At 45.7% G+C, this 19,480-nt stretch overlaps 1 protein-coding gene across 1 annotated transcript in view; it reads right to left on the minus strand.

The window, feature by feature from the left end:
* Positions 1-2,138: 2,138 nt before the first annotated feature.
* MUC16 (mucin 16, cell surface associated) overlaps positions 2,139-19,480 on the minus strand; it is a 46,924-nt gene continuing 29,582 nt past the window's right edge. The window contains exons 30-44 of the mRNA XM_072948208.1: positions 18,836-19,008; positions 17,394-17,429; positions 16,396-16,461; positions 15,368-15,489; positions 15,199-15,266; positions 14,871-15,043; positions 13,334-13,464; positions 12,915-12,982; positions 11,965-12,113; positions 10,681-10,841; positions 10,277-10,344; positions 6,598-6,764; positions 5,428-5,469; positions 5,139-5,218; positions 2,139-3,712 (exon numbers count right to left, since the gene is read on the minus strand). Coding sequence (XP_072804309.1) covers positions 3,617-3,712; positions 5,139-5,218; positions 5,428-5,469; positions 6,598-6,764; positions 10,277-10,344; positions 10,681-10,841; positions 11,965-12,113; positions 12,915-12,982; positions 13,334-13,464; positions 14,871-15,043; positions 15,199-15,266; positions 15,368-15,489; positions 16,396-16,461; positions 17,394-17,429; positions 18,836-19,008 — 1,600 coding nt within the window. The 3' untranslated portion in view covers positions 2,139-3,616. The remainder of the gene's footprint in view (positions 3,713-5,138; positions 5,219-5,427; positions 5,470-6,597; positions 6,765-10,276; positions 10,345-10,680; positions 10,842-11,964; positions 12,114-12,914; positions 12,983-13,333; positions 13,465-14,870; positions 15,044-15,198; positions 15,267-15,367; positions 15,490-16,395; positions 16,462-17,393; positions 17,430-18,835; positions 19,009-19,480) is intronic.

Raw genomic sequence — 19,480 nt, forward strand, 5'->3', positions numbered from 1 at the left:
TACTCCCCCGGAGCTGTGTGTGGAATCCGGGAGGCTAGGGTGATTTATTTTATGGAATTCCTGGGATGCAAGACTGGTGTGGGAAACCAGGACCAGGTCTGGGAGCATGAGACCAAGCAGCAGCTAAAAGTGTAACAAATAGTGTAAACTTGGACTACAAAACAGACTTTGCTATCATCTCCCTCCTCCCCATTCCCAAGCAGTTCATCTTCTGGAGCTGGCTTTTATCTAAATCACCTGTTCCCTCCTACATCACCCACCACTTCTCAGGTTACAAGTAAATCCTTGTCAAGGGCCATCTAGGAGAAGGACTCAATTACGGTTCTGCTTTGCCGCCTTTGTTTCTCACTTGCTGTGGTAGGCACTTTCAGCTGCGCTATTTGTTATCAAAGGAGGGAATAGCCCCTTGTGTCTCTGATCTAATTAAACCTGCTTGGCTATGTTCACCTACAGGTCGCACATGGGGTTGGCTGGTGTCACCCCACAAAGTATCCACTACAGAAGCAGCCAAACAGGGTTGCCCTGGTAGGTCTTTGTTAACTTCCTGCCCACTCCCCACCTAACCCCTTTCCTCAATAGTGAAGGTAACCTTTTTCAAAATGTAAGGCTTTGGTGGTGGTCTTGTGATTTTTTCCCCCCTCACTGCCCCTTCCCCCTCACTTACGTTTTGCTCGTGGTAAAAATCTTAGTCTTGAAGCATATTTCAATAATAAGGTGTTTATTTTGCTAGTTACACTTGATGCAGTTGAATTCAAGATGTAAAGTCTTTTTATGTGGCTGCAGTCTCCTTGCTTGGAGAACACTCCTTCAGAATGCGTTCATCAATTAAGACAGGTGACAGCAATCACAAGTAAGTGCCACGTGGTGTAGTCAGTACCAAATCTAGTGACGGTCCTAAAGTATGGTATGGTGATTGTGGGATCATTCGGCAGCAGGCTGGTGGATATTGCTTGGATCTGCTGCGGAGCTGCTGTCTGCTTTCCTGTGAGGCTTTAAATTTTACAGTCTGTCCCTTGTTTTTATCTGATCTCTTTAATGACGTGTGCCCTTGATTTCAGAATGCTTCTGTATCGCACATTGGCATTGCCAGTGCTGTCTCAAAAGCTGAGTAAAGTCTTTCTCTTGGGAATCATTCTAGATCACACTGAAACAGTCTAGGTGCAACCTTATTCTTAACAATTGGAGTAGAATCACACTTGCATGTACTACAGCTGTGGCCATTCTTGGGCCTTCTGCCCGGAGGTCTTTAAATGAAGGCAACAAGACTTGAAGGATTTCCGTGTGTGCTTACTTTGTTCAGACTTGGGAACTTGAAGCCATAATTTTTTTTTAAATTGATTTATAATGTTGTATTAGTTTCTAGTGTACAGCAGTGATTCACTTACACATATATATGTGTGTGTATATATTCTTTTCCATTATGGTTTATTACAAGTTTTTGAATATAGTTCCCTGTGCTGTACAGTAAGATCTTGTTTTATCTATTTTATATATAGTAGTTTGTATCTTCTAATCCCAGACTCCTAATTTATCCCTCTCCCACCCCCTTTCAATTACTATAAATTTGTTTTCTGTCTGTGTTTTATAAATAAGTTCATTTGTGTCACATTTAATTTCCATATATAAATGATATCATATGATATGTCTTTGACATTTCACTTAGTATGATAATCTCTAGGTCCATCCATATTGCTGCAAATGGCATTATTTCATTATCTTTCATGGCTTAGTATTCCATTCCATATATATATATATACACATCTTTATCCAATCATTTAGGTTGCTTTCATGTCTTGGTTTTGTAAACAGTGTGAAACCATACTTTTTTTTGGTAACTGAAATATAGGCAGTTTACAGTGTTCCAATTTCCGGTGTACAGCACAATGGTTCAGCCATATATATACACACACACACACACACACATATGTATTTTCATGTTCTTTTTCATTATAGGTTACTACAAGATATTGAATGTAGTTCCCCGTGCCATACAGAAGAAACTTGTATATTTATTTTATGTATAATAGTATCTGCAAATCTTGGACTCCCAATTTATCCCTTCCCACCTGCTTTCCCTCCAGTAACCATAAGTTTGTTTTCTATGTCTGGGACTCTTTCCATTTTGTAAATAAACTCACTTGTGTCTTTTTTTTTTTTTTTTGGTATTGGTATCACATATGAGTGATATTATATGGTATTTTTCTTTCTCTTTCTGGCTTACTTCACTTAGAATGATGATCTCCAGGTCCATCCATGTTGCTGCAAGGGGCATTGTTTTATTCTTTTTTATGGCTGAGTATTCCATTGTATAAATATACCACAACTTCTTTATCCAGTCATCTGTCAGTGGGCATTTAGGTTGCTTCCAAGTCTTGAGTATTGTAGACAGTGCTGCTATGAACACTGGGGTGCATGTTTCTTTTTGAATTAGAGTTCCCTCCAGGTATATACCCAGGAGTGGGATTGCTGGATCATACGCTAAGTCTATTTTTAGTTTTTTGGGGCATCTCCATACTGTTTCCCTTAATGGCTGCACCAAACTATATTCCCACCAACAGTGTAGGAGGATTTCCTTTTCTCCACACCCTCTCCAGCATTTATTGTTTGTGGACTTCTGAATGATGGCCATTGTGACTGCTGTAAGGTGATACCTCATTGTAGTTTTGGTTTGCATTTCTCTGATAATTAGCGATACTGGGCATTTTTTCATGTGCCTATTGGCCATTGGTATGTTTTCACTGGCGAATTGCTTGTTTAGGTATATGATGGCTTACCTTTGTCTGAGAGTTGTAGTGTCTGAGAGCGATGTGTTAAGCAATAATAGAACATCTGTAGTATTTGTGTCATGCCCAGGGTGCTTCGAGCTGCATGTTGGAGAGCCTCTGCTATAAATGTCCAGTTAGATCCGATGCAGAAAAAAATGGAAAAGAGGCTTTCATTTCTCTCAGAGCTTTCCCCTGAGTTTTATTAATTTTTACATCCAACACAGACACCATCTTTCTACAGTTGGTTACTACTCTGGGATTCAGTCTTCCCAGACACTCAGTCATTTCAGCTCCCAGGTCCCAAGGCTGATGGCAGTGTCATGTCTGAGCCACTCATTCCTTCTTGATCTGTTTTCCATCTTGCAAGACCCATGATGAGGGAGAGAAGCCACCAAGGCAGATTTTCTGTATATCCTTGTGAATACGCACATCAGAGTCTAGTACAAGAGAACTTGGGACTTGTAGGGCTTCGGGGAAAGAGGTGCAGAGTATGGAGGACTGGAGATGGGGTGACAGCTGCACGAGTGGAGAAGTGGAGTGGGCGACTGGGTAGGGGAACCGCACACTGAAGTGTGACGTCGATTTTGTACGTTGGCTGCGTCTGTGCTTGTTTCACCAGTGCTGGTGTCCCTGAGGGATGAAATGGTGTGAAACCACCAGACAGAACTTGAAGTTGTCTTTAGGACTTAAAGAAGGGGAAAAGTTTTATCTTAGTCCACTGTGAACCAGTCAGGGGCCAAGTCAAGAAAGGCCCCGAGGTTGTGTCTGACCAATGTGGTTTATTTCTCGTCCAGCCAAAGCCCCTTGGAAACCTGACTGGGAAAGGTGGGGGGAGCCTCAGGCAGGTGTCATCATTGTAGCTTCCTCAGGTCCGGGTGCGGCAGGTAGTAGCCCAGGCATTGCTGCTGAACCTCATAGTCTCCCTCCTGCTTCCGCCTGACTGTGACCTGTGAGGATGAGCAGGCGGCATGAGAATGGAGCACTCAGCTGCCCAGGGATGGGGGGCTACGAGGGAAGCAGGTAGCCAGAGACCTGATGCTCCCGTGTCTCTCCCTTTTTTCACTTCATTTTCTCAGTCCTTTTCCTTCCCTTGTTCCCTCTTTCACCTCTCTCTCTCTCCTCCTCTCTCCCCTTTTCTGCCCTGTTCTCTCTGATATCCCCTTCACATCCCCATCTCTTTTTCCCCACCAACCCCAGCTTAATTGATGTGTAAGTGACAGTCAGTAAACTGCATACATTTAAAGTGAATGATTTGATGTTTGAATTAGAACTTACTGAACCATCACCACAATCAAGGAAAGGAAAGCCCGTCATTCCCCAAAGTTTCCTCGTGCTCTTTTGTAATTCCTCCTCCCCTGTCATTTGCAAACACATTCTTATTCCCCAGCAACTGTGATCTGATTTATAGCCCTGTAGATTAGCTGGTATTTTCTAGAATTTGTTTATAAATGGTCCTCTTTTTCATCTAACTTCTTTCATCCAGCATCATTATTTTGAGACTCATCTTTGCATCTGTTAATAATACATTTTTTATTGCTAAATAGTATTTCATTGTGGGGCAATACAATACTGCAGTTTGTTTATCCATTCACCTATTGATGGACTTCTGGGTTGTTTTTAGTCTTTGGCTAGTATATGTAAAGTTGTTATGAACATTTGTGTACAAATCTTTGTATAGACATATGTTTTGTCTTGGACAAACTCCTAGGAGTGGATGGTTGCATAGGTGTATGTAACTTTTAGAGGTGCATCTAAACTATTTTTCACCAGCAATGCTTCACGTGTTTTTCTTTATGGTTGCATAGTTTAAAAATGTTTTTATGGTTGCATAGAATTTAATGTTGTTTAACATTTTAAAATGGTCTTTTTGACACTTTTACTGTCAGTTGTTATTTGTGTTCACGTGTATACTTAAAATTTTTACTAGCTGATAATTTACCCTTCCAGTTTTAGATTAGGGCTGTGTTTGTCTTCACAACTCCCAACTTAAGAGAAAAAAATGTAGTGATGATAATGAACAGGCTTACAATATAAGAAGTTTTTCTCCTAATGGTAAAGTGATAATGTCCATAAAGAGGTAATGTTACTAAAAGTTGGGTACATAGATGTTTATGTAAAAAGTATAGGCTGCAGTTGCTTCACATCTTCAACATTTATTATATCAGTCTTTTAAATTTCAGCCATTCTTGCATGTAGTGGTCTCTCATTACGACTTTTTACTTACATTTCCCTAATGACTAATGTTGTTAAGGAAAAGGCAAACCACACATGGACTGGGAGAAAACATATCCCCAGCAGAGGATGTGTATTTATAATATATAAAGAACCCCTTACAACCTGATAGTAAAAAGACAGCAACATTTCCTGGCTTACCAGGAAACAGCAGATCAGGCATGTGATGAGCACCAGGAGTCCCGCCAGGCAGATGAGGATGATGGCCCAGAAGGGGAGGTCTGGGGAGACAAGTGCTGGTGTGAGCCACCTCCTGTCATTCCCCCAGGGTTCCTGCCTCCCCTCTCCCCGACTGCGCCTCAACAGCCCTTGGCATCCGTTGGCCAACTTTCATCATCATCCAGTACCCTGGGTACATGGTTCTCTTTTGTAAGGCACAGAATCAAAATATTCCCTCCCCATCCTGGGCTGGAGCGTCTTTGAGGTTTACCAGAATTCTCAGTCAAGACATCGTTCCTTTGGGGAGAATACCCTGAAGGTGAATGAAACAGAGAATGTTACTTTTTGAAATAACAGGTTTCAAATACAGAGAAAAATAAAACCACATCACAAACACCCATCACCTAGAAATAACTGTATTTCATCCAATAGAAACAATATTACATCCAGTGTATAAATTAGTAACACTTGCTACCCTTGCTTCATCCCATAGTTTAACTGAAATATTAAAGCCATGTAGACGTAATGATGTTTCATGCCATTTTAGTTTGCATCACTGATTGAAAATGAGTACACTTTGCTACATAATAACAAACCCATTGTCATACTAACAGAGTGTGATATTTCAAATCAGACCTCTGGGAATGGACGATTGATAATGGGCTGGCCCATCTTATGCTAGTAGAGGAGCAAATGGTCATCACAGTTGACAAGACCACAAAATCTCTAAATTTATAAATTCCCACCTAAAAGCTCTCTTCTCTGCCGATGAATACGTTCACTCCCTTCTCCTTGACTGAGTTTTTTAATACTTACTGCACAGGGCTTGCCTATAAGGTAATTTCCTCCAGGAAGCCTTCTGATTACTACTCCCCAGTATGGATTGGTTCGTATCAAGTAATTTATAATTTTCTGTTATTTATAATTGCCTATTCTTGTTATTTCCAATACAACATTAACTCCTTAAGGGTAGGGACATAGCATCCATTGGGCAAGAGGGGAGGATTGCAGGTCCCGCTGCTCATATGGTCTCTCCCTGGGCAAATTCTTAAGATGTGCTGTCCAGTGTGAGCAGCAACAAGTGCCTTTTTAAATTAAAATTAATTTTCATTAAACAAAATTTTTAAAATCTAGCACTCAGTGCCATTAAAAAATCAGTAACCATAAAAACCAGTCACAATAGCCATGCTTGACATATACTCAGTAGCCTCATGGGGCTTATGCACTGGACAGCACGGATATAGAACAGTGCCATCACTGCGGAAGGTTCTATTGCATGGTGTGTCTAGGAGAAGGCGAGTGTCTCCTATACCCCACTGTGTCCTTTCTTCTCCCTCAGTAGTGGGTAAAGCCTATGGGACTGTGTCATCTATGCTGACACATCCCCAGATCTCCAGATATCCAGGAAAAGTCCCCACTCTTGCCCCAGCAGGAGCCTTACCATCCACAAGGATACTGCTCCTGTCCAGGGTAAAATTCTGCAGCTGGGTACCGTTCTTGGTCAGCCGCAAGAATTCCTCATAGATGGTAACACTGTCTAGTCTCCGAGGCAATGGTGAGAAGTTACACACAGAGTCCACCCCAGTGTGGTTGCTGTGGGGGACAGATCTGGAAGGACACAAGGGATGAACAAGGGTATCTGGAATGCTTCCCCAATTCTAGGTTCCCTGCTTCTAGTCTCGTCCAAGAGAACTTTCTGCAGTGATGTAAACACTTGTGTCTGCACTATCCAATACAGTCATTATTCGCCCCATGTTGTTAACAAGCACTTAATAAATGGCTGGTGTAGGTGAGAAACTGAATGGCACATTTTCTTTAATTGAATTAACTTTATAAGTAAATAGCTACGGGGAGAACGTTTTTGAAATGTTGGAGTAAAGACCTCTGAAAATCCAGAAAAACAATGAGAACGCTGGCAAACAGCATCAAAGGCAACTTTCTGAGAAGTCTAGAAATTAACCAAAGCCTTGCAACAAACCAAGCAGCATTTAGTTAAGAAAAAACGGTTGAATCTTGGTAGAAACAACCCTCTTCCCGCTCTCCCAAGGGCCTCAACTTTGAAAACTGTAATAAGTTTAGATCTCCCCCCAAAACCCATCCCCATTGAATTGTCACTATTTGACCTCTCTGGCAGCTCTTTGAAAAAAAAAAAAAGCCTCATTTTCAGGGCTTGTCTTTATTTGACTCAGAGCCTGTTCAGTGAGGAAGACCTAACCCCAGGGCACTTGCTTCAAACAATTAGTGCTAATTGTTTTATACTGAATCTGCCCACGGGAGCAATACCCCACAGACAGGCAAGAAGAGGTGAGCCAATAAATTAAAAAAGTAAAACTGGGGGAATGAGATGTCTACAGGGGACTTTGAAAAGCTCCGGTGCATTTTTTGGGGATCTAGAAGACCGCAAGTGTGCAGGGCTGCGTGCGTGCCCAGGAAAACTTGAGAAGGTCTTAAACTCTTACTCTAGCTGAAAGTTTGGCTTAACAGCTAAAAAAAAATTGATCAGTGTAATACACCACATCGATAGAACAAAGGATAGTGCCACATGTTTTCAGTAGATACAGAAAAGAATTTGACACAAAATATAACATAATTTCATGATTAAAAAGAAAAACCTCAGCCTCAGAAATAGACAGAAACTTTACAAACCTGATAAAGAACATTCATGGAAAGACTACACCTAACATCATACTTAAACCTTTTCCCTTAAGACCAGGATGTCTGCCCTCATCTCATGTTAGTCACATTATACTGAAGAAGCTTATAATGCCAGTTAGGCAAGAAAAAGAAATAAAGGGCATTCAGATTGGAAAAGATGTTAAACTGTTTGCAATGACATGATACTGTATATAGAAAATCCCAAGTAATACGTACACACACCTAAACCCTACTAGTTCGGCACCATTGCAGTATATGAGAACAATATACGAATACCTATACTGCATTTCTGCACACTGGTTGTTAGCATCCTGAAAATGAAATTAGGAAAGCAATTCCATTCACAATAGCATCAAACAGCAAAGTGCTAAAAACTTAGAAATAAATTTAACAAAAAGAAGTATAAGATTTGTACACTTAAAACTACAAAACTTTGTTCAAAGACTTTTTAAAAGAGCTAAATGAGAAGGCATCCTGTGTTCATGAATCAGGGTTCAGTGTTGTCAAGATGACAACACTCCACAAACTGATCTACAGGTTAAATGCAGTCTCTATCGAAATCCGAGCTGGCTCTTTTATGTAAATTGATAAGCTGTTCCTAAAATTAATATGGAATTGCAAGTGACTTGAATAACCAAACCAATATGGAGAAAGAACAAAGTTGGACAACTCCACTTCCCAGCTGCAGAACTTACCGTTAAATTATGGTAATCAAAACGCTGTGCCATTGGCATACGGATAGACATACAGATCAACGGAATAACATTTACTGTGTGTAAACAAACTCATGCAATTATGGACAACCGATTTTCTACAAAGGTTCCAAAATATTTGGGAAAGAATAGGCTCCTTCACAAATGGAGCTAGGACAAATAGATATCCACCTGCAAAAGGAGGAAACTGGGTCCCTACCTCACAACGTATACAAAAGTTAACTGAAAATAAATTAAAGACCTAAACATAAAATAAAGACCTAAAATTAAATAACCCCTGGAAGAAAACATCGGAGTAAATCTTCATGACCTTGGATTAGGCGTTGGTTACTTAGATATGGTATTAAAAGCACAAGAATCCAAAGGGAAAAATAAATAAATTGGACTTCAGCAAAATGAAAAACTTTTGCACTTTAACATACTATCATGAAGGTGAAAAGACAGCCTTTCAAATAAGGGAAAATACTTACAAATCATATATCTGGTAAGGGTTGAGTATCCAGACTATATAAAAAACTATTATACCTCAATATTAAAAAGACAAATCAGTTTAAAAATAGGTAAAGGACTTGAACAGACACTTCTCCAAAGAAGATATAAAAAAGGCCAATAAATACATGAAAAAGTGCTTAACATCACTAATCATTAGGGAAATGCAAATCAAAACCATAGTGAGTTACCACTTCACACCCACTTGGATGGCTGTAAGTGGGGAAAAAAAGAAAAGGACAATATTGATCCTTGGTGAGGATGTGGAGAATTTGGAACCTTCATACATTGCTGGAGGAAATGTAAAATTGTGGAACCTCTGTGGAGAATAGTTCAGTGGTTCCTCAAAAATTAAACAGAGTATGACCCTACAATACCCACTTCTATTTCTGTATGCCCAAGAGACATAAAAATATATGTTCACATAAAATCTTTTACATTAATGATCATAACAACATTGTTCATAATAGCCCCAAAGCAGAGACAATCCAATGTCCGTTGATGGATGGACAGATAAACAAAAGTGGTCCAACCATCCAACGGAATATTATTCACCCCTAAAAAGGAATGAAAGATCGATATATGCTATAACCTGGATAAGTTCTGAAAACACTATGCTAAGCAAAAGAAAACTGCAAAAGATCACATAGTGTATGATTCCATTTATATGAAATGTCTAGAATAGGCAAGCCCACAGAGACAGAAAGTAGTAAATTATTGTTTGCTGGGGAGTGGGGGCGAGGGAAGAATGAGGAGTGGCTGCTGTTGGTGACAAGATTTCTTTTTGGTGTGATGGAAATGTCCCACCATTAGACAACCAGATGGTTACACCATTCTAAGAATATACCACAAATTATGCACATCAAAAATTTTATGGTGTGTGAATTGTATTCACCTCCTATGGTTAGTGGTTCCACTATAGGACAGCACAGTTAGACTCCTGGATTCCAAGTCATCTGGAATCTAACCCCCATCTCCCATGGATTCTGGCTTCAGGAGCTGATTTTTTTTTTTTTGGAGCTGATTTCTTAAGACATGAATGCTACACTCCATATTCCGTAGGTCCCAGCACCAGGAACCTTCATGTCTGCTGAGGTTTACACAGCTCTCACTGGTTTAGGAAAAAGCTGGTGTGTGGATAACAGCTTCCTATTCCTAGGGCTCTCTTCCAGAACAGCCAGGAACTGAGAGACCGTGGCATGGGGACACTTTTAAAGGACAGTGGAAGTCTACAGAGTGATCAGGTCCTGAGCTGGAACTCACCTGAATGCTAAGACTTGACAGTCAGAAAAATAACTCTCAATGCTGCTGTTTCGGAAGAGCCAGTTGAGCTGAAAGACAGGGCAACATTTCCTTGGTCAGAACCCACGGCCCAGTGGCATCAGAGAATTTTTAGCCAATGAGCACACCTCCCCATCTGTTTATTTTCCCTTGTCTCCAAAACACTAGCCCAGGTACGTATATAAAAGGATGTCCCATCCAGGGTATGACTTAGCTCTATGATCCTGGGCGAGAAACTGAACCTCTCTGTGCCTGTCTCTTAATTTGTAAAATGGGAATAAGAGCCTGTCTTCATGAATTGTTACAAAAAGTCACAGTCTGACTGCCCAGTGGTCATAGGTAAGTCTCTCCATGGGAACAGGGTGGACCCACGACCCCCTTCTCACCGCATCCTCAATATTTCTCTTATTCCGCTGGTGTTCGGTGGTGCCTGGCTGGGCTATGTCCTGGGAGTAGAGTATGTTGGTGACAGTAAAATTCAGCAGGAAGTGCTGGAAGCTGGGACTGCTTGTTGGTTGGTCTGTTGGTAGACGAACTGGCTCTACTTCTAGAATTAAAAGAGAATACAAGTCCACGTGTAGAATAAAAAGAATGAAAGTTCCCCATCAGGGAAGTTTTTCAGAAAGAAGTCGTTACAGCCAGTCTATTTATTCCTGGCAACGTGGACTGAACTGGGTTTTTAAAAATCGGCTACAGAAGACCCTCCATCCGTCCAACTTGAATCCATCCATCTGTTTGTGTCCAACACTTCACCAGGCATTGTGAGAGCGCCCTAGGATGTGGGGAAGAGGAGACTGGGCTTCTCTGGGGCAGAGTCGGCAGGTGTTGGGGGCTGACCACCCCAGGGGGCATCTGCCACACACCTTTGCTGACCCGGGTTCCTAATGTGTCTCCCTGTCCCCGGTCTTCCCTGGCCCCATCCATTCTCCGTGCGGCACCTGGAGAATGAGTTTCTAGAGCAGAACTCTGAGTGTGTCTTGTTCCTCCACAAACCATCCAGTGCCCAAGAAAGCCCCTGCCCATATCTTCAGCCACAGTGGTCACTGTCTCACGTCAGAGTGTAAACTCCAGCCACACCAGATGTCCTACAGCTTCCCCAAACGCGACGGGTTCTTTTCACTTTCTGGGTTATAGGCACACATGTAGCTCAGCTCCCCAGCTCCTCCCCCCAACTAGGTCCTGTCCCCCTTCAGATCTTAGTTTCTTCATCATTTTCTGTAGAAAACTGTCCAAGAGAATTGTGTAGCCCTTCCTGGGTTCCCACCAATGTTAGAAATTGCCCTACTATAGCAGTTACCACGGTGTTATCACAAGTGCCTATTTATCTGCATGGGCTGTACACTGAAGGAAACAGTCAGTCAGTCAATCAACCAGTCAACCAAGACACGACTCGTAACTGGGCCTAAGAAGGAAACCTAGGAGCCTTCACATTCTGGGTTAGAACAATTGACATGTGGAATAACCATTCCCTTGAGTGCATTTGCTGCATTTTCTCCTTCTGCCACCTGCTGGATGCCACATTGCCATGAATCATCAACATGGGCTTCCAGAAAGCACCCCCCCTTCCTCTGCAGCTTCCATCCATTCCACTGCTACCCAGAAGCCCTATCCCTCATAAAAACAATCTCTTCCAGCCATGAACCTGTCCCCACCGCCCCCCCATCTCACACCTGTCACATGCACATCTGTCAGCTGGTAGGTGGCACCCAACCAGTGGGATGAGGCATTCAGGGTCTTGTCTAGAAACACTTGCTTCAGCACACCAGGGTCCCGGCTGGAGGAGAGCAGTGCCTTGATGGTGACCGACATGGAATCCAACCTAGGAACAGAGACCATGGGAACTCAGCCAGCACCCAACAGCAGCAGTGCCTCCTGAGTCTGGCTCCTTTGGCTTTTTTGAGCCAAAGACCTGGGGCAAGGAGTAGGGGATTACCTGGCTGCCTTTTCCCCCAGGGAAGAGTAGAGACCCTGACCCAAAGGGAAGGCTCCTGTCCTAGGAGCTGGGAATAGAAGCAACAACAGTCACAGTAATGACCATCCATTGTTCACCTCTAAGAAGTGCCCCACACATTCCCGCTCCATCACTGCCGTGGAAGCTAGTATTGTAACTGTCCCCACGTTGAAGACAAAGGAACTGCAGTTTGGTCATATTCAAAGTCAGCCCCGTGTCCCATGAGCCTCTGTCTCTAGTTCCTCCACCCACCACTCGCAGTCCTGGGTTCAAACCCAACTTTGACAGTTCTGGAGCTGTTCACTTATCCGAGCCTGTTTTCCCATGTGAACAATGGGGGTGAACATTGCTTTTACCTCCCAGGGGGAATATTATGGGAATTCAGTGAGATGATCATGCATGGAAGAACTCGGCAGGGAGCCTGGCAGTAGTAAATATTATTGGACTGACATTAGTAGCAAGCTGTGTTTCCCAAGAAGGAGATGAGTGCAGGGGCTGGGTGGCTCCATGGGGTTAATCCCTTTCCTGCACCCCAAAGACCTATGGAAGGAGATGGTGAGATTCGCTGGCAGGGATGTGGGGGTTCAGAGGTGGACACCATGCCAGTGACTTCCAGTCCAAGGATGTGCTGCAGGAGCTCAGACAATGCCGCCAACCTCCTCAGCTTACGTCAAGTTGGTGACCAGGCAGAAGCGGAATATGTCTTGTAGCTGGCTGCTTCTGTAGAGGGTGGTGACCTAGGATAAAGGGTGTGGGGGGTGAGATGGGGGTCTCTTGGGGCTGGAGGGGGCGACTGAAGCCAGTGGAGGAGCAAACACAAGCCTTGCAGCAAGGGAGACCTGAGTTCCTGGCTCCGCCCCTAACTCACTGTGTGACCTTGGACACAGTGCTCCCTTTTCTGAGACTCAGTTTGCCCATCTGAGAAATGAGGAGGGCAGCTCTGTCACTGCCCCTGGAATCTAAGAGAACCCAGAACCCACAGGCAAAGTGAAGAGTTGAAACAACCACTCAATAGATGTAGGTCAGACTGACGAATCAGAGGGGCCCCTCGGGGCAGAGAGAGTTGGGAGGAGTGAGAGAGAGCGCACCTTGTCCTGGATGTCCCTCAGCAGGGCCATGTACTCTGAGGACGTGGCGTCTGGGTTGCTGAGGTTCCAGTTGACGATGCGGAAATTTAGCTGGTACTCACTCTGGATAGAGGAACTCTGGGGCGCATAGCCTGCAGCCACCAAGAGGGGAAAAAGACAGAGACTCTCAGCTTTTAGCACAGAGGCAGGTGGCCCGGGGTCCCCTGCCTACTGTCGTCATCAGCCAAAATCAGGCCCACGTGTTGGGGACTACAGGGGCTCCCAAATGGAAAGTCACTGCCTAGAGGGGGACCTGGAATCTTATAAGGAGTCACCTGAGCTGAGCTTTTCTGCTTGTGCTCATGCAGTTCCCACTTCCTGGAATGCTCTGCCACCCTCTTCCAGGAAAACTCCTATTCCTACTTCAGGAGCCCAGTGAGATGGAGCTCCATGAGAACAGGCACTCGTGTCTTGTTCTTGTCGTGTCCCAGCGCCTAGTACAGTATCAGGCACATCATAACCTCCTCCAGGAATCACTCCGTGACTTGCCCCACCTCTGCACTCCCTGGCATCCTGTTAATAATGGTGTCTCTGACTTCTTTTGTGTCCCTAAATCATCTTTAGATCACTTGATTATGACTTTTTTCAGGGACAGAACCTGTGTATTCTATCTTCATACCCAGAACGTGACTTGGGACAGAATGGTCGCACATGTGGGTTTGTTGAGTGAGTGAGTGTGAACTGCAGTGGACCCCCAGATATTAGGGGCTGAGATACTCATCTTTCATTTGTTCACTCATTCCCAGGGTACTACGATGTGCCAACATACTAAGAATTGGGGTTTCAGCGCCACTTGAAACAAATACTAATTTTGTAGAATTAGGTAATTACATAAATAATGGCTGTGAAGTATGATGAGCGTCCGTCTGGTGCTCATCTGGAAACGATGGGACCGTGTTCAGCAGGGCTTCTCAGCCTCAGAACAGCTGGTGTCTGAGACTATATAACTGGTGGTGGTGAGGGTCTCCTGGGCACTGGAGGATATTAGCTATGTATCTTCCTTTCTTTACCCACCAGATGTCAGGAGCCCCCTCCCCACTGTGACAGTCAAACATGCCTCCAGACATTGCTGCGTGTTTCCTTGCCCCTAGGGAAGAACCACTGTCATGGAGGAACTGCACATAGAAGAACCTCTGTCCCAAGAGATCCCATAGGTCAGACATCCTGGTTTTGAATCAAAATTCGTTAATTTGGTCAGAGAATTTCATGCTGTTTTCCTGAGCTGACAGGAGAGACCTTCTCCACTGGAGGTTTGGGGAGGGTACCCTGCAACCAGAACTTGGGCTGTCTTGTTAAAGAGGACGTTAAGAGGGAGGGACGGTATAGCTCAGTGGTAGAGCGCATGCTTAGCATGCACGAGGTCCTGGGTTCAACTTCCAGTCCCTCCTTAAATAAATAAATAAACTTAATCACCCCCCCCCGACTCAAAAAAGAGGACATTAAATAGAACAGGGAAAGTAAAGATCACTGTAAATCCAAGTTCAGCATGGACACTCACCATTGACGAAGAGGCTGTCCTTGACCAGGGTGTAGAGGCCCATCTGGGTGACACCACTGGTCAGCTGGTTCAGCTCCCAGTAAAGCTGCTCTCTGTCCAGCCTGTGGCCCGAGGGGTCAGGGTGGTAGGTGCAGGCGGCATGCACGCTGGTGGCTGCACCATCCTTCGCAGGTCTGGGGAGAGAGGGGTGTGAGGACTCGAGAGAGAGAGGCCCCAAAACCTCTGGAGGGTGGGGCCGGAAAGAGGGAGAAGCAAGTGGGAAGGCAGAGAAAGGGAGTGGGTCACCCAAAGTGGTCCTTACTGGCAAGTGCTCAGGAAAAGGTCTTACTTGAGGGAGATCAGGCTGCAACCCGAGTAGAAGGGGCCCAGGCTGGTCTTCTGGAACAAGGAGCCAAGCTGGGGAGGCAGGAGAAGGATGAGGAGCAGGAAGGACAGGGGCTGGGGGTGGGGCTGGGGGGTTAATTATCCCACCAGGGTTGCTGGGACCAGCATCTCACCAGGCGCTGCAGGACCCTTTCGGTGGAGTTGAATATGGCTGAGCCACTGCTCGCATCTGATGAATATGGAAGGTTGGAGATGGTGAAGTTGAGTGTGAGGGTCTTCAGGTTGTGTCCCACAGCTGCAACAAGATGGGGAGGATAGATGGCTCTCGCTGAGAGCTGGCCTGGGACCACACCAGAGTCACGCGTTCGTTACCTGTTGTCTTCTCTTCTGGTGGCACCACCCCTCAGTGTGGCCACCCAAGTCAACACCAGCGTATCTGCTCAGCTTCTCCTCCGAGTAACACCAGCTCTACATACAGAGTGGTTCTCACATACACCCCCTCTCTCCGTCCCCGTCCCAGCCCAGGTCTTTCTTATCTTCTCTGACCTGGACCAGCGCCCCAGCAGGCTCCCTGGATGCCCTGCCTGAAGGATGTTCTCTACACCGAACACTAGAAGAAATTTTCTTAAATGAAAATCTCACTTTTGTCACCACTGCTCTGGTACCACCCATGGGTCCCTATGGCCTTTGGCACTAAGTTCAACTTTTTGATCTGACACTCGAAGTCCTTCTAAATCTGGTTCTTGCCAACCTTTCAGCTTCATTTATCCATCTGCTCCAAGTAAAGCTTTAAGCTTATGCAAACCAATTTCCTCTTAATTCTCCCCATACACTGACCACTGACATTTTGCTTGTGGAATCCCATCTGCCAGGAAAACTTTTCATCCTCTACTTAGATGACTCCTACTTTTTCTTAAAGACTCAGGTCAGGTGAAACTTTCTTCAGAAAGCCTTTCCCTTCCAAATTATGCCAGGTGCCTCACCCCAAGAGAGGGATCCCAAAGTGTAGTAACAGTCTGTTAATTTCACAAGCCTGGGGGCTCCATGAGGGCCAGCCTCGGACTGACTGTTGGTATAATGGTCGCCCTAAGACCAGAATTGCACACCCTGGCCTCCCAGCTCCTGTGTTACAATTGGCTGATGGATGTGTGGGGCTGGAGAGCTTCTCTTGGGAAGGAAAAGGAACCCCCCACCCAGATACCTGTGGTGGATTCTGGTTGCACAGGTGATGATGAAGTAGGCAGGAACGTGGTGGATGGTTCAGGAGCTGCAGAAAGGGCAGTCATCAGGGAGGAACCAAGACCCCCACGGAGTGGGAGAAGCTCCCTCCAGCTCACCTGGACTCCAGAAATGGTTGTCCAAGGACAAGCATTCATGGGTATACCATTAATGAGAGAGGGAAGGAGTGAGTGTGTGAGTAGAGGGATGAGCAAGCCTGTGAATGAATGAGCCCAAGAGAGTGAGAGTGAGTGACTAAGAGAGAGACTGAACAAAGAGGATGGACAGATGGATGGGCAGAAATGTGGACAGACAGATGGGGTACCTGGCAGGACAGAGGAAGAACGGACAAAAGGAGGGTCGAAGAGAAAGGGAGAAGAATAAACACAAGGAGGACAAATTGAGAGGTGAATGGAAGTGTAGACAGAAAGGAGAACAGGTGACTAGGCAGAAGGATAGGTGACAGATGGACAGAGGGAAGGGAGGAAGGGGAGGAGGGAGGGAGGGAGAAAGGAAGGAAGGGGCCTGGGAGAAGGGATAACTGGGAGGCTGGAAGAATGATGGGTGAAAAGATAGATGAAGTGATCTCGGATGAGTGAGTGGACAAATCTGGCCAACCACGAGTAGCCAAGAGTTTACAACTTGACCCCGAGGCCCCTTCTGGGGCTCCTATAAGGGATTTTGTTATTAGGAGGCACAGACTACAAGATCATTATCTGACCTCAACCCTTATTCCTGTAGGAAATGCTTGTTCAGATTTCTTCCTCCAACCCTCAAGGGTGTGGAAAATGCAGAAAGCCGATACCATGGCTGCAAGTCCAAAAGGAGACCAAGGACCCAGCATCCTTCCTCCCACTGACACCCTGCCTCCACTCCGGAGACCAGCCCGGGTTTGGGGCCAGCGCTCTTTGTCAGGGAGAAGAAAAGCTTGGCTCAAGACCACTGGAGGCTGAAATGGGCAGTGGATGAAAAGATACGTACTTGTCGGAGGCTCATCTGGACCACGTTCATGATAACCTGGCAACAGAAAGTCACACAGTAAGGGGAGGCCGAGGAGCAATGCCAGGTGTCTGCGCCTTTGTCCACGTGGGGCTCCTTTCTGGACGCTCTGCCCTCTGCGCCAGGTCAGCACCTGTGCATCTTCTAGGCTCAGGCTCAAATGTCATCTCCACTGCACAGGCTTCCCTGACCTTTTGATTAGAAACAGCCCTTCCTTACCCACCCTCCAGCATGTCCCCAACAAGAGAGACTCTCATCACATTTATGTTCACACATTCCCCTCCCACCACCACATATCTGTTCAACCCGCCATCTGCCCTTCACCCTCCCTCCAACCTGTCGCTACATCTGATGAATATTTAATGAGCTTACAGTGTGTCAGGTTCCATTTACATTTGGGGAATACACTGCTGAACTAGACGGCCTTTGCCCTGCCGGAGCTTACGTTAGCATAGTTGTACATGGAGCCTGTCTGTCCCTGGTGCCGGGCACCAGGCCTGGCTTATAGCAGATGCTTGGTACACGCTGAATGAGTGAACACAGTGAAGCATGTAAGTTGTGCAGTTTACAAAAGGGGAAATCCTAAACGGGCTCCTGTAATGGCCAAGGTGAAGGGAAAAGAACGTAGACTCAGAAGAACATCAAAACCTAGACTGGAGCAAAACCTGCCGTGGGGGTGGACAGTGCCTTTCCCTTCTCTGTGCTTCCCTTTTCTTTCCTCTTTGCTAAAATGGGAGTCAGAAAGGATCCGGACGTCTCCCTGCCCACCTGATGGGGCAGTCGTGATAAGAAAGTGTGACTTGCCAAGCTCCATTCCCAGGTTGGGGACCGAGAAGGAAGCTGAGTAATTCCAGTCATAATTACCTCACCACAGCCATGCTCTGCCCCCCAGGACCCTCTCATTAAGGGTCACCCGTTCAAATGCTGTTTCTTCCTGGATTCTAGGCTGATGCCCAGGGTGTCTGAAGCTTGGACCCCCAAGATGTTCAGAACACCTGCCTTCCTTCCTGGGATAGGGGTCCCAACCAAGAGAGAAGCCCATCTTGGTCAGGGTGAGAAGTGGGGAGAGGAGACAGATGTGGGATTTCCTTTCCCTAAGTCTCCCCTAGAAAGACGCTTGCATGAGTTAGTGTGTGGAACAGAGCACAGCATTGGATGCTGACCGCTGGACTCATGCCCTGGCTCCCTCACCTTCAAGCTGCACCCACTTGGGCAAATGACAAACTTTCTGAGCCTCAGTGTCTTCATCTGTAAAGTAGGTTTAATCAAGGAGCAGCCTTGCAGGGTGGCTGTGTGAGGTCATTGTGGAGTTGAGGTTCCCACTGGAGTTTGTCTCAGGGTTTCCCCTAGAGAGCTGACTAGTCAAGGGAAACCCTTCCAGAGTTAGGGTGTGGACTCAGTGAGGTAGACTGAAAACTGCTCACCGTTGAGGTAGAGACTGTCCTTGTCCAGAGAATAGGGGCCCAGCCGGGTGATGCCATGGGTCTGTCTGCTCAGTTCATGGAACACCTGCTTGGCAGGCAGACCCGGGCTGCTGGAGGGCTGCTGGTAGGTGCAGAGGATGTCCACCCCTGTCTTGGCGCCATTCTTCACAGACCTGGGGAAGGAGAGGTTGACCTTTGAGGGATGCAGTCCACTTGGCACCTGTCCATCTGTGGTCACTGCACACCTCATTTCCTGTGTTCCAGCTTTGTTGAACCATTCTCTGTCTCCACCTGGCAAGACTCACCCCAGGATCTTTGCACATGCAGTCACTTCAAGTTTCTCCCCTTCCCTCTACCTGGGTGATCTCCTGATCATCCTTCAGGTCTCCACTTAGATACCTCCTCCGCCTCCAAGAACTCTCCCAGGCTGGGTCAGGGACCTCTTCTGGTTCCCACAACACCCTTGCTTCCCCCATCAAGCCCTAGTTACCCTCTAGGTGAGCATATAGTATCTGTCCCTGTTTCCTCCAGATGGTGATCTCCGTGAGGTCAGGGAATGAGCCAGTCTAGTTCACTGTTGTCATGTGGAACCCCCAGCACCTAGCACATTGCCTGCTCTGTGAAAACATCTAAGTCCCAGTGATT

Source organism: Vicugna pacos, chromosome 22 (genome assembly GCF_048564905.1).
Source record: "Vicugna pacos chromosome 22, VicPac4, whole genome shotgun sequence".
Lineage (NCBI taxonomy): Eukaryota > Metazoa > Chordata > Mammalia > Artiodactyla > Camelidae > Vicugna > Vicugna pacos.